Source organism: Symphalangus syndactylus, chromosome 1, assembly GCF_028878055.3.
Source record: "Symphalangus syndactylus isolate Jambi chromosome 1, NHGRI_mSymSyn1-v2.1_pri, whole genome shotgun sequence".
NCBI classification, from domain to species: Eukaryota; Metazoa; Chordata; class Mammalia; order Primates; family Hylobatidae; genus Symphalangus; species Symphalangus syndactylus.
The window spans coordinates 135545747-135561536 of record NC_072423.2 but is presented as its reverse complement, the minus strand read 5'-3'; the positions used below and the strand labels follow the sequence as shown (position 1 = coordinate 135561536).

At 40.8% G+C, this 15790-nt stretch overlaps 1 protein-coding gene across 5 annotated transcripts in view; it reads left to right on the top strand.

The window, feature by feature from the left end:
• The window catches only part of RARB (retinoic acid receptor beta), a 775478-nt gene that overhangs the window by 590820 nt on the left and 168868 nt on the right, over positions 1-15790 (top strand). For 2 of the 5 annotated variants that reach the window (XM_055285605.2, XM_055285600.2), the window contains exon 1: positions 13870-14546. The exons of the other annotated variants lie outside the window; for them this stretch is intronic. In XM_055285605.2, coding sequence (XP_055141580.1) covers positions 14390-14546 — 157 coding nt within the window. In that variant the 5' untranslated portion in view covers positions 13870-14389. Of the gene's footprint in view, positions 1-13869; positions 14547-15790 lie in introns of those variants that run through there. 5 annotated transcript variants of the gene reach the window in all.

Sequence of the window (15790 nt, the reverse complement as noted above, 5' to 3'; positions counted from 1 at the left end):
TTTACCTAATTAGCATTTACCTAATAACTAATGATGTTCAGCATTGTTTCATAGGTTTATTTGCCATATATATAATGTCTTCAGCAACATTTCTGTTCAAATTGTTTACCCAATAAGAGTTGGAAGAAGGGTGCTTGCTTTGTTACTTTTGAATTTTGAAATTTTTAAAATGCTAGTTTCAAATTCATTATCTGATATATGCTTTGCACAATTTTTTGAGACGGAGTTTTGCTCTTGCTGCCCAGGCTGGAGTGTAATGGCGTTATCTTGGCTCACTGCAACCTCCACCTCCCGGGTTCAAGCAATTCTCCTGACTTAGCCTCCTGAGTAGCTGGGATTACAGGCACCTGCCACCATGTCCAGCTAATTTTTGTATTTTTAGTAGAGACGGGGCTTCACCATGTTGGCCAGGCTTGTCTCGAACTCACGACCTCAGGTGATCTACCTGCCTCGGCCTCCCAAAGTGTTGGAATTACGCTTTGCACTATTTTTATCCTACTGTATGATTTGTCGTCTTACTCTTTTAGCAGAGTCTTCCAAAGAATAGAAGTTGTAAATTATAATGAAGTTCAAATTATTTTGTTTTTTTATGTGTCCTACTTTGGTGCTATGTCTAAAAAACCATTGCCCAATGCAAGATCACAAAATTTTCTCCTATTTTCTTCTAAAAGTTTATGATTTTATGCTTTACATTTAGGTCCAGGATCCATTTTGAGTGAATTTTTGCGTATGCTGTGGGTTATGGATCTTTTATTTTTGTTGTTTGTTTTATTTGTGTGCAATATATACCTCATTATTCCAGCACCATTTTTTGGAAAATACTATATTTTTCCTGGTATAAATCCTTTATTTTTGTTGTTTTATTTGTATGCAATATATACCCCATTGTTCCAGCATTATTTTTAGGAAAATACTCCCTTTTTCCTGGTCTTAATGTAGGTTGGACTTCCCCATTCATGAGTTAAAAACACAAGGTCTGTGCCATAGATTTCATTGTTTTAATGATGTCTTCTAATAATTAGTCCTAATTTTGTTTTACTTACAGTGAGGCCATTCTAATTGCCTTGCAACAGTAGATCATAGTCTCTTCCAACTTTAAATTTCTACCAACTTGTACATGGCTCTGCTAGTCAGTGTCTTCCAGGAAGTACTATTCATTCATTCAACAAATACTTATTGAGGGATTGTTATGTGTTGTGTATTGTTCCAATTACTGGGATCATAGCAGTGAACTGGATTGAGTTGCTACCATTGAAGAGACTACTTTTTATTATGAAAGACATATAGTAAAGAATAAATACATGCCAGGTAGGGTTATAAATAAAAAATGCAGGGGCAAGGAACACACAGTGATGGACATGACTTAGAGTCCTATTTTAATTAGGGTCATCATTGTCTTAATTATGGCAACATATTCAAAAAGAACTGAAGAAAAAGATGCAACAGGGCATATCAATATCTAAGCAAAGGCTGGCTGTAGTAGTGGGTCACACCTGTAATCCCAGCACTCTGGGAGGCAGATCATTTGAGCCCAGTAATTCAAGACCACCCTGGGCAATGTAGTGATACCTCATCTCTACTAAAAATAAAAATAAAAACAATTGGCCAGGCATGGTGGCACATGCCTGTAGTCCCAGCTACTTACAGGGTTGAGGCGGGAAGATTGCTTGAGCCTGTGAAGTTGAGGCTGTAGAGGGCCGAGATTGTGCCACTGCACTCCAGCCTGGATAACAAATTGAGACTTTGTCTCATAAGCAAGTAAATAGCTGCAGAGGATTCTTGGGGTGTCTGAATTGAGACTTTTAGACCTTGAAGAAACCTTTGATATTATCCAGTTCCAGGACTGCTGCTAGATTTCATCTTCAAAGCCAATTCAGTGGATTGGTACTGAATGCTTACAGTCAGCAAGTTCTTTTCTCTAAAGGTACAGATTATAAATATTTTCAGCTTTGTGGGCCATACAGTTTCCACTGCAATCACTCAACTTTGTTGTGTAAAAGCAGCAAAGACAATATGTAAACAAATTAATTTGCAATTGCGGTGCTCCAATAAAACTTTATTTTACAACAAGTGGCAGGCTGGATTTGGCCTTTGGAGTCTCCCAACCCCTGGACTTGAGTATGGTGTTGGGCAGCCTTACTCAGTTCTTTCAGAGGGGCACATCACTCGTTTTGTCATGGACTTCTGTGGGGCACTCAGCAATGTGTTTGGCACTGTGGGTCACAATAGCCTCCTCTGTTACTGTTGTGCTAATAGCAGTAAGACCAGGGAAGTTCTCAGAAGCTGTTGGTAGAAAGTTATGCTCTGGCTCCCCAACTTAGTTTTGCTACACTGGCCTTTCCTTACCCCTCCAGATGCATTGGTAATCAACTTCACATATTTGATGATAGAGCTTTGGAGGCGGTCCCCTCTCCAAATACAGCCCACATAGCCAGAACAAGCCTAGGCCTGGAACTGAGCCTTTCCTCAGAAGCTGCTTGTAATGTTCAGAATTAGGGGTAAAGGTTTCTATAAAGTTTTGCTACATTCTGTTAATGCCACATAGAAAAACCAATTAAAAAAAATGCTGCGTGTCTCTGATTCTGAAGTGTGTGTGAGAATGGAAATTAGCTGTGTTCCCTGCCACTGACCAGTCTCCCCAGCAAGAAAGGACAGAATAACCTGGCCCAACTAAGGAAGAAAAGTAGGTCAGTGATATGGTTTGGCTGTGTCCCTACCCAGATCTCACCTTGAATTCCCACATATTGTGGGAGGGATCTGGTGGGACGTAACTGACTCACGGGGGCAGGTCTTTCCCGTGCTGTTCTCATGACAGTGAATAAGTCTCACGAAATCCAATGGTTTTAAAAATGGGAGTTTCCCTGCACAAGCTCTCTTCTCTTGTCTGCTACCATATGAGATGTGCCTTTCACCTTCCACCATGATTGTGAGGCCTCCCCAGCCTCATGGAACTGTGAGTCCATTAAATCTCTCTCTTTTGTAAATTGCCAGTCTCAGGTATGTCTTTATCAGCATCGTGAAAACAGACTAACACAGCCTGGGAAAGTGCAAGAGAAATACCATCTTTCTTCTTCTTTTAAATTTTAAACAAATTAGGGAGTTGATTAATTTGAAATAGACTAAACTTTACTTTTAAAAGAGACCCGAAAAATGATGGCATAAATAAGATAGAAGTGTACATCTCTCTCACATAATAGTCTAGAGGTAAATGCTCCAGGCTGGCAGGGCAGCCAGTAGTCCACATGGACATTCAGGGATCCAGGTTCTTTCTATCTTGTGGCCTTGCCTCCCTCTGGGTTGCTGTCCTCCTCTCTGGTTTATGTAGAGTCCTGCAGTATTCCACTTGGTAGCGAAGGGGCAAGACAGCAAGTGGAAGGTGGGAAATTAAGGAAGTGACATTGAATTTGCACACAACACTTCTGATTACATTGTGTTGATGAGAACATGGCCACACCTAGCTGCAAAGAAGGCTGGGAAATATGGTGTCTATCTGGATGGCCATATGCTCAGCTAGAAACCTATTGTAGGGGAAATAGAGAGAATGGATTTGGGAGAAGGGCCCTAGAATTAAGTTTGCCCCAGAGTAGTAGAAAGAGGTGAAAATATAATTTTTTGTGTCTATTTCTGTCAAATGTGTGAATAGTAATGCCAAACATTACATGGTACCAGAGAATTTATAAAAATCTTTCTCATACGTTATTGCATTTAATTCTTCAACATTGTCTTCCATTGAAGTAGACGTTATTTTGAAGTAGATCTTACCTACAATTGCAAATGAAAAGAGTAAATGAGACGCGGAAGGATTATGAATTTACCTAAACCAACCTAGCAGATAAATGTAGAGCCAAGACTTGAATCCAGGGCTTCTTCACTCCAGTCCCAGAGGTCTACCATTTCTAGCCTCTGTAACTTGTCCATCTCAACAGATGTGAAAGAAAAAAAAATGACACTTGTTAAAGATGGTAAGGGGGGACCGTGACAATAGCTATAGGAGAAGAGAGATTGGACTAACTCTCACTCCACTGAGGACAAGTGGGGATTCATAACCGAGGAGAAGGATGGGGTCAGTAGATGGAAAATCCCTAAGAGAAAACATCAAGCATAAGGAATTTCTAGCTAAACTGACTCGGAAAGGATTATTTCTGAAGGCAAGCCATGGTGATAAGATAACAGGGATGGTCAGTTACTACAGGGAATGAGAAATATCTTTCTTTCCCATCCCTAGGTTCATGGCTGAGGCCACAATAACAAAAGACAGACTACAGACTAACCAAAAAAAAAAAAAAGCATACAAATTGATTTAATATAAGTTTTATGTGACACAAGAGGCTGCAGAAATGAAGACCCAAAGAAATAGATAAACCTGTGTATTTTTTTTGCTAAGTTTAATGAAGAGTGGGCAGTCATGCAGAAGTATGATTGGCCAAAGGGGCATAATCTAATAGTGATAAACTGGGGGGAATTTAGCAAGGCCTATCTATTTAGATGGTGCTCTGTGTCCCCGTGTCTTCAGAGATAAGGATGTCCCTTTCTTACGTATACAGGGAGGGCATCTCTGACATGAGGGTTTGATGACCTGCCTCATGGGAGAAGGGCAAGGGGAAACTGAGAGTGACCTTCCTGCTTCTACTGTTGACTCACATGCCAAAGTGCCATATTTTGGGGTAGCATGTTCTGATTCCTATTACTACCAAGAATGTGAGATTTTCCCTAAGCTGCCTTAGCAGGATTCTGGCTCAAACTGGATTCTGCAAAGTTGGACAGAAAGCCCAAACTTGGGCCTCCTCAAGCAGAGGAATGAGAGGAGCTTGACTAAAGCTTTGGTCCAAGGAGAGAGTATCTGTCATACCAAGTTCTCTAAAGGTTCTCTGGTGCCTTGGTGTTCACCAAATTGAATGTCCCATCAGCTCAGAGAGTCTGACAGTGTAGTGTGCAGAATAAAAACCCGAGGACCTTGATTTAAATGCAACTGAATAGACCCCCAACCCCAGAAATTTGTGTGAGGTAGTTCTGGGTGTGAAGCCCTGGAATCCCCATGCCTTGGGAATCACTGCAGCAGATCTTACATTTTAGCATTGCATGTTACTTAAACAGAGAGGGAAAGTATTTTATATTTCTGTTTATTCTTTCCCTTTCTTTACCTCCCATGCTTATGTGTTACCTTACATTTTGAAACTGCTGCCTTCTGAATTATCTTTGCTTATCTTTTTTTTTGAAGCAACTGTAAGTTAATCAAGTAAACAATAACAAAATGCATAAAACTAATTTTGGAAGCCACCATGATATCCTCTCCAAGAGAAGCTTTCGGTTGAGTAGATGTTGAGAAGGTGGGTTTATACCCTGATGTTTGAAAGAAGAGAGAAAAGCTATTTTTTTCCACCAAAAATACTTACATTGTATTCACATTACGTGTGTGTGTGTGTGTGTGTGTGTGTGTGTGTGTAATGCGCTTTTATGCGTATCTTTGTTTCTCCAACAGAAATTTCACAGGGATTTCTATCTGGCTTTATGTTACCCTGACAATTCCCACTCAATCACATTGAGCTTTTTATTTGCCTTTTTCTCTGTCAGACACTAGGATGAATTTAAACTCCATTCCCTCTCCAACTGCCCCTCTGATGTGTTTGTACTTTTTACATTCCCTTTCCCTGTAGAATCTGAAGAAAATTCCTTTGGGCTTTTAGCTTTCCCTCAGACTCAGAAACTTTTGTGTTGCTAATAGAACTTGGCTTCATTAGCATTTCAAATCCTGGGATGCTCTTAAAGATCAGAGTTAGATCTAAGGGGCTCTCCAGCCACAATCTGATTTATCAAACCTGTTTAACTGAAATCTCCAGTGGCCAGTGCCTTTGACCTTATTTCTGCCAGCACATCGCATCAGAAAATTCTTTTCAAGGATTCTGGAGAAAGATATATGCATGATCTGAGAAGTTTTACTTTGGTCCCTCTCACTGCTTTATATATTGTCTGCAAAAAGCCATACTCTGCTTCATCACCTTTGGGGGTTAGGTCACGGGTAGATGATGGATCAGACAGTGAATGGGTGGGTGGATAGGTAGATGGGTATATGAGCAAGTGGATGTATGCATAACTAGAAGGGTGGATGGATTGGTGGATGGATGAGTAAATGGACGGATGGGTGGATATCAAGTAGATGAATGGGTAGGTGAATGGATGGATGGATGGATGGATGGATGGAAAGATAACAGATGATAACACAAGATAGATTAATAATGCAAGTCTTCCATCTTATGCAATGCCTTTGCCATTTAATTAACTTATAATCAGCCCTAAGGTGCTGAGGCTCAACACCACTTATGCAAAAAAAAAAAAAAAAAAAAAAACCAAAAAAATAAACCAAAGTGATATAATCTATTATGATCTATTTGCTGTCTTCCACAGGGGCAGCAGGGTGGGGCTTGCCAATTATTTCATGGTCATTCTGACTCAGTGTGTGCTTTGCAAATGAAAGAAACCATCTTCCTTTATAATATATATAAATACAAAAATGCTTCAGTGTAGTAGTCCTTAACCAGGTATATGCAGCAAATTCTCTTAGAGAACTTGCCCTAATTACATATTTGCAGCCCCTACCCCCTCCACCTGCAGCCTGAAATGTGCATTCTGGTTGAAAACGACTACTCTGGCAGACGATTCTCTGGTACAAGTAGTATTTGAGTAGTATTTAGCAATATGTGCCTGACTTCATTTCTCCTTGCAGACGTTGCACTAACATTTTCTTTTCTTTTCTTTTCTTTTCTTTTCTTTTCTTTTCTTTTCTTTTCTTTTCTTTTTTGAGACAGAGTCTTGCTGTGTTGCCTAGGCTGGAGTGCAGTGGCGCAATCTCAGCTCACTGCAACTTCCACCTCCCAGGTTCAAGCAATTCTCCTGCCTCAGCCTCCTGCGTAGCTGGGATTACAGGTGTGTGCCACCATGCCCGGCTAATTTTTTTTGTATTTTTAGTAGAGACTGGCTTTCACTGTGATGGTCTCAATCTCCTGACCTCGTGATCCTCCTACCTTGGCCTCCCAGAGTACTGGGATTACAGGCATGAGCCACTGTGCCCGGGCTTGCACTGACATTCCTAAGTACTTGTATTACCTCATTTAATCTTTACCACAACTCTTTGACGTAGGTACCATTAATATTTACATTTTGCAGGCGAGAGAATGCAGAGGTTAAGTAACTTTGCCTAGTCAGACAGCTAGTAAGAAGCAAAGCTGGGGTTTAAACACAGGCAGTATCTAAACTCTGTGGCCCCACCTACCATGTTACACTGCCTCTCTAATCATTAAGCTGACCTTTGAGAGCACTCCGCTGCAACAGAACTTTCTGCAATGATGGAAACATTCTATGTCTGCACTGTCCTATTAACGTGATAGCCACCAGTCATATGAGGCTGTGGCACACTTGAAATATGGTTAATGTGACTGAGAACTCGTTTTTAATTGTTTAATTTTAATTAGTTTAAACAGCAGAGTTTAAGAGCCGACTAATAGTTTCTGTTCATATATATGATCTCAAAAAATGAAGTGCTGAACTAGGAATTAAGGCAGGCATCTCAGTTATAGACATTATCCTTTATTAGTAATATTAACACGAAATAATTGCAAAGCACTCTTAGAATCCTTTGTGCTTCTTTCTATCCTTGAAAAGAGTCTAGCTGTTCTTCTAAGCACTCTGTCAACTAAGTGGCACATCTAATCTTAGCTTATTGGAAGATGTATTGAGACGAGACAAAATTCATGTGGAATAGTACAGGGAAGTCACAAGCAAGCTGTAGCATGGTAGTGCCATTGGCATTTATTCTCAGGAGTCACTATTACATTTTCCATCTCTCAAATATTGCCATCATATATGGGACTGAGGTGGGGTGTTGATGGAAATAATGGACTTTAAAGCAGGGTTTAATGGTGGAAGAACAGGGTCATCTGCACACATTTTGAAGGCAGCGATGTTATCCAAAACTCCTTCTTATAGAAGGAAATGAAGACAATAAGGTAGAAAAGTGAGAAATTACCAGCCGAGAGAGAAAGAAAGATGATTCTGGATGAAGTAATATAATGCATTCTCGATGAATAATATAATAAAAGAGCCATATTATAGACATACACAAGTTGAAACTGAATTAAGCTTTTAAAAGGGAAGGAAAATTAAAGTGTTAACAAAACCCAAATGTATATAGCTAGGTTTTATAAAGATAGAGACAAGGCAATGTAGAATTCCGTGAAATTGTTAAATGTTGGTTTAGAACAGAGGTGGACAAACTACAGCCCATGAGCAAAACCTAGTCCACTATCAACTTTTGTAAATTAAGTTTTATTAAGTACATCCATGCCCATTAATTTATTATATAGTCTATGGCTCCTTTATACTACAATGGCATAGTTGAGCGGCTGCAACAGAGACTGTATAGCCTGCAAAGCCTAAAATATTTCCATTGGCCCCGTACAGAAAATGTTTACTGACCCCTGTTTTAGAACAAAAAGGGAACATATATTCACATAACTGATTTGGAGTACAGTTTTGTGCGTCCATCAAATTTTAAGATGCTCATAATCCTTGTTCTGGTAATACTGCTACTAGAATTTTATCCAGCAGATGTATTGGTGCATATGCCCACAGGGCTTCTTTGCACTAACCTAATAGTACTAAAAAAGGAGAAACAACCTAAATGTCTTAACAGCTGGCCACTGGTTAAATGAAATACAATGCATTGACGTAAAGAGATTCTAACTTATTTTTTAAATGAGCCAGTTCTATATGTATTATTTATTTTGAAGGGATGTTCAAGAAATATTGCTAAATTTAAAAATGTTGCAGAGCAATATGTATCATAAGACCATACTGGTACAATAGCAACAAACAGCACCCCCCACCCCCCCACAATCCCAAAAAAATACACAGATATATGCCCAGCACCAATTAAGATGCCTGGCACATGGTAGGTATTCAACATTTAATGAATACATATAGAGGACTTTTACTTTTCACTTTACATCTTTTGGACTAGACTTTGAATTTTTATGAGCATGTATTACTTAAATCTAGATTTATAGGGAGTGATGGAAAATGTGAAAATAAAATTTTAAAAAATGAAAAAAAAAGAGTAAAGATCTAGATTTAAAAAGGGAAATGTAAACAAGATGATATAGCCAAAGATAGGTCTCCCCAAAACTAATGTTGAGACAATGCCACCAGCAGTGACAGTCAGCTAAGAGATGGTTCACAGCTCACTGCTCAGTACTGAGGCATTCAGCAGGGGTTGTGTTTAACTTTCAAGTTGGAACCAACAGAAACTGTTGGGCTTGAAGAGCTGTCTTTATGAGTCATTGACAGCAGAAAGCACAGAAGCACTAAAGAAAATAATTCAGAAATGTGGAAAGAGAAAAGTATGCCCTTGTCTTGGGAGAACAATATTTGTGTGTAACCAAGAAGGAAGACTTTGTGGAGGAAAGTCTGGAAAAGCAGACAGCTGAAGAGAAAGGAGCCAAATGAAGGACACGGTGGCCAACACTCACAGTAAAAAGACATTTTTGAAGAAGATGTGTTTCTAGGGTTTCTTTTTTTTTTTTTTTTTTTTTTGAGGCAGAGTCTCGCTCTGCCGCCCAGGCTGGAGTGCAGTGGCGCGATCTCGGCTCACTGCAAGCTCCGCCTCCCGGGTTCACGCCATTCTCCTGCCTCAGCCTCTCTGAGTAGCTGGGACTACAGGCGCCCGCCACCACGCCCGGCTGATTTTTTTTTTATATTTTTAGTAGAGACAGGGTTTCACCGTGGTCTCGATCTCCTGACCTCGTGATCCGCCTGCCTCGGCCTCCCAAAGTGCTGGGATTACAAGCGTGAGCCACCGCGCCCGGCCGTTTCTAGGGTTTTTAAGAAGTCTCTATACTCATGCCCAGAGCCACCCTGCAAGTTCATTTGGAAAGTGCATTGGTGTCTTTTGGTATAAGATCCACGAACATCAACAGTCCTGTTATGTGAGCAGGTGTTCATACTGAAGGGCCAGAAGCAAAGTTTCCATGTGTTATTACTGTTAGAACTTCCCCCGCTCCCCTCCAACACAAAAGCAGCTCTGCCTGCTAGTATGGAAGCCCCGGGAACAGCCTCATACTTGCCTCGTGCTGGCAACATCTCTGCCTTGGCTTCCCTGCTGGAACACACATGTCACTCAGTACTAGCCGTTTATTCTTCTGGCAGAACTGTGGCAAGAGGGAATTGACAGGGAAAAAATTTTAAAAACAAACAAATAAAAAGCCAAAACAACATGAAAGAGGTGGGCATATCTTTGAAACAATCAGTGTCCACCTCCCCCAGCCCTGTGCCTGGGTCTGCCTGCACTTTGCATGTCTGCGCCTGTGGTGGGGGGGATATGTCTGCGCCTCTGAAAATCTTCTTATTTAGACATCACAAGGTATTAGCCCAATTTTGAACACGGCCGGCTGCAATACTGGTGCACAGACAAGACTGCTCTTTCTTCAGAAAACTCTCCAGTTCAAACATGTTTGCAGAGCATGATTCATGGTGTTTCTTTCTGGATTGTCCAGTGGGTAATTGCTGTACGAAAACCAGAGAAACAGATGTACACCCTGAACCCTGGCTATAAATTTTTGTTTTATGATTATGGGTTTCAAATGTGCTGTGTCACACTGACAAATATACAGTTACTCTGAAACAAAATGGATTTTGCCCTCAAAGTTTTGCTTTTTGTTTTTTACTTTTTGTTTGCTTGTTGGTTGGAAATACATTTATTAGATCATTGATCAAACACAAAGAAAATAGAGGTGACACATATCAGAATGTTATTTTATGCCATAACAAGAAGATATTTGGGAAAGTTTCTTCCAACCCTGTGGCTAATGTTTAAAATGGATGTCAGTAGTTTACATTTCATTATGGGTAAATCGGTCTATTTTTCACTTTCTACCCAACTCATTAATCTTTATAGTACATGGATATGTATTTAAAGAATTGCGGCTTATTTATATATCTTTCCTTCATTTTACTTAAAATGAAGAATTTAGAGGCAGAATCAAGTTTTCAAGAAGTGTAAGCATTTACTGATGAAGAAATAATTAGCATGTGGCTAAATCATGGGTCTGTTTCATAAATTAATACTTGGATTAAGTAATAGCTCTAATTATTGCTATCAGCATAATTAATTCATGATGAGGAATGATTAATTGACTAGCGAATATTGTCACATTATAAGAAACCCATACTATTCCATTCACGGGGATTTAAATACTGATTATTCATTTCAAGTCCCAAATTCATTTCTCAGTTGAGAACTTCAAGGTAATTATATATTTTACATTTTCTTGCACAAAGAAAGAAAACATCGAGTCGCCCAACCTTTACCACACACAAAGACACACTCATGTTGTTATTTTTGTGCAATGATACAGTATAGAGGTAAGAAATTTGGAAGCAGTGGTCTCGCTCAATGAGGCTGATTCTATAGCTTAAGAAATAAGAATGAACAGAATTTTAAGGACACCCATCCCCATCTTCACTTCCCTAGGACCAGTGTATCTCTACTCTTTGAAAAGATGTTCAGCAAGAATGTGCAGCAGCCTCCCCTGGATAACAGATCCCTGTACACACATACCTGTCAGTGATGCCATGTTTCTCATCTCTAACTTAAGTTTCTCCTGCTGTACTTTCAATATAGCTGTTTCCTCTTCTCTTGTCTAACAACTTTTCATCCACCTCCATTATCCGGTAAAAATGAACTCAGTTTCCAAGGTACTCTAAGGACCTTAAATAAGCATTTGGAGCCATAATCCTCATGGACCAAGTAGAAATTGGCACATAATGTAGTGCTTTGTGTATCTTTACAACTACCTTAATGACAGTGTGTTAAATGTTTTGTAAATTCCTCTGTGTTCCCTTGCTTAAAATGTGTGTTTTCTTTGTAGTTAAAGGGTTTCTTATAATAAGTCTCTGTTACAAAATGATGACCATATAAAAGAGAGAAGAGAGGGGAAAAAAAATAACAAACACAGATTCAGCCCCGAACTTTTCAATAGCAAGAACTGAGCTTGCTGGGCTGAAAATTGTTTTAATGTACCTTCATAAAAGGATCTTTGACTTGGTAAGTGTGTGTGATGCATACTTTTCATGTTACACCACAAGTGCCACTTAGCAACTCCACTAGACAGGGCAATGTTTCAGCATGGGGTGGGGTGCCCCCTGACAGGCTTTTAAAAGGCCCGGATGCCAATGCACATTCCAACACTATCCACAAAAAGGAGACTGGAGCAGTGCTCTTCCCTGGGTTGGGCAAGGAGACTCTCCCTCCCTGCCTATCCTCTTGCCTGCCCTGTTTTGTGGGAGAATTACAAGTAAATGCTAGAGAGGCAGTGGAGAAGAGAGGGTGTTTTAATCCCTCCCCAGAGTTAACTTTCTTTGATGTATGTTGCATCCTTTAAACAAGTTGTGCAAAATGGCTACAGGGTAGATTGGCTCTCCCTTTTAAAGCTTTCCATCCGGCTGGGTTTATTTGTAAATATTGCATCCATCCTTCTCAGTGTTTTAGGACTGGCTGGAAAGACGCTTCTTCCTGTAGGTTGGGTCAGTGTGAGAGATCTAAAAAATTATTTTCCCTTAAAATTACTGTATTTTAATAAAAGGATTGGGCAGGGGCTGGTATGAGAGAAAACTGATCCTTCAAAATATAAAACTGTCACACTTAAACCAGTTTACAAAATATGCGTTTAATTATGTGGTGGGATGTGTGTAGGTGTATGATGAGAGAGGCAACCAACATGGCTATTTGGGGTGCAAGGATGTGGGAACAGGCAAGTAACTTTCACATTGGACTTTGATCCTAGGGAGCTGGGTTCTAGTCACAGCTCTGAGCTGTGTGACCTTGGGTAGGTCTCATCTCCCCAGGCTGTTGTTTCCCCAGTTGAACAATATGAGGATGAGTCACAGCTAACATTTGTTCCATGATATTTACCTAGCACCATACAAGTGTTATTTCTGTCCTCCCAGTTACCACCAAGGTGGGTAGTATTATATGTCCATTTTACAGATGAGGAAACTGAAGCCCGAAGAAGTTAAATACTTATCCCAGAACACACAGCTGGTAAGTGGCAGACCTGGAATTGGAATCTAGTTCACTTTGATTCCCCAATCCATGCTCTTGACCACTGTATTGTTTTTTCACGTCCAGATCTAAAATCTCATTTTCTGTGTGGCTGTGTGTTTGGGACAGGGGTAACTAATTCTTGACTACTCTATATGCTGCATAGAACCTGGAGACGATTTTTCAAAGTAAATGAATCTCGAAAGCTGGATTGCAGAGCAAACGAATGCAGTCACTTCAGCCAGGGGCTTGCAAGAGGGAGAAAGAGAAAAAGACTGTGGAATGGAAAGTTTCCCAACCCAAGCCTTTCCCAAGGGGTAGCCATTCTCTGTTCTACAGTTTAGGGCTTGCATGTGCTTTTTCTGGAGTGGAAAAATACATAAGTTATAAGGAATTTAACAGACAGAAAGGCGCACAGAGGAATTTAAAGGGTGGGCTGGGGGGCGAGACGGTGGGCGGGAGGCAAGCGGGCACGGGGGGGAACACTATTTTCCAAGCTAAGCCGCCGCAAATAAAAAGGCGTAAAGGGAGAGAAGTTGGTGCTCAACGTGAGCCAAGAGCAGTGTCCCGGCTCCTCCCCTGCTCGTTTTAAAAGCACTTCTTGTATTGTTTTTAAGGTGAGAAATAGGAAAGAAAGCGCTGGCTTATGCGCTCGCTGCCTGCCTCTCTGGCTGTCTGCTTTTGCAGGGCTGCTGGGAGTTTTTAAGCTCTGTGAGAATCCTGGGAGTTGGTGATGTCAGACTAGTTGGGTCATTTGAAGGTTAGCAGCCCGGGTAGGGTTCACCGAAAGTTCACTCGCATATATTAGGCAATTCAATCTTTCATTCTGTGTGACAGAAGTAGTAGGAAGTGAGCTGTTCAGAGGCAGGAGGGTCTATTCTTTGCCAAAGGGGGGACCAGAATTCCCCCATGCGAGCTGTTTGAGGACTGGGATGCCGAGAACGCGAGCGATCCGAGCAGGGTTTGTCTGGGCACCGTCGGGGTAGGATCCGGAACGCATTCGGAAGGCTTTTTGCAAGCATTTACTTGGAAGGAGAAGTTGGGATCTTTCTGGGAACCCCCCGCCCCGGCTGGATTGGCCGAGCAAGCCTGGAAAATGGTAAATGATCATTTGGATCAATTACAGGCTTTTAGCTGGCTTGTCTGTCATAATTCATGATTCGGGGCTGGGAAAAAGACCAACAGCCTACGTGCCAAAAAAGGGGCAGAGTTTGATGGAGTTGGGTGGACTTTTCTATGCCATTTGCCTCCACACCTAGAGGATAAGCACTTTTGCAGACATTCGGTGCAGGGGAGATCATGTTTGACTGTATGGATGTTCTGTCAGTGAGTCCTGGGCAAATCCTGGATTTCTACACTGCGAGTCCGTCTTCCTGCATGCTCCAGGAGAAAGCTCTCAAAGCATGCTTCAGTGGATTGACCCAAACCGAATGGCAGCATCGGCACACTGCTCAATGTAGGTTTATTTTTTTCCCTTCTTCTACCAAGAAAAAAAAAATTGTCTGTCTTGCATGCAATAAAGACATTGGAAATAAACTGCATTCGTAGCAAGACAAAGGATTTAATGATTTAATGCTGAAGGGGTGTGATATGCTGGCATGCATATTGATTCCCTTTGCTGAAAATTTCCTGTTAGATGTTTTCTTCCAAAATAACCCCTCCCGCCCCCATGCTCCTCTCCTTACCAACCTTATAGTCTCTTGAAAACAGTTTTTAAAATATGCATAAAAATGTGGGGGGTGGGGAGTAGAGGGTGACCACAAGACTTTAAAACATTCTTCAAGTAGGGCAATTTGACACATTTTGCAGTTTTTACTAAAATGTGTGCAGAGTGGAATTTAACTTTTCTGTTCTTTGGATTAGCTACTAGTTGTATAGGTCCCCCCACCCCTTGTGTATTCCAACAGTCCAAAGTAATTAAAATATGACATTTTCCTTGAAAGGAATTTAGTTTAATTAAGGTGGCTGCTGCTCCCGAAGTTCATAAACCACCAGTTCAAGCTGCCAATTCCAATGTTTTCCTTGCTAAGGAAAGGCAATATTTCTTAGCATTGACCCTGCTGCCACCTTTCCGAGTCACTTTGTTGGTCTAAGAAGTTGCTGTTTTGCTAGAAAACTACTGGCAATGAACACCCCTTGGACTGAGCCATCCATTATTTCCATATCTTGCAATTCAGCCCGGAACGTGGACATCAGTTAAACGAAAGGAAATATAAGTGGGGTTTCCCAATTTAAAAAAAAAATATTGACTATTTTGTTATCTGATGCTGACACAGTGCCGAGGTACGCATCTGGTCAACAGTAGCCTGGCTGCAGGCTTGAGAAATGATCAGGAGTCCCAGAAAATCCCACCTTCGGGTGGCTGTAGTGGGAGCCTGCAGGATGCTTCACCGCCCTGACAGTGATTTAGATAAATGGCTCAGCTATCTATCAAAATGTTTTTAGTACTTTATTTGACAATTCATTGGAGCATTAGCCTGAAAATGACATTTTAAATCTTTGTTTTCAAAGAGGTCAAAGTTTAACTGGAAGAAATTGAGTTTTCCTAATAACATGGTGGCTTATCTAAAGAGAGAAGAAAAAGGGGAGAAGGGACAATGACAGGATTTAAATTGTCCTCTCTGAAACTTTTTCTTAAGAATAAAGACTTGCTTCTTGGGCCAGGAAATCAACAGGTTTGTAGCTGAAAAATCAATAACC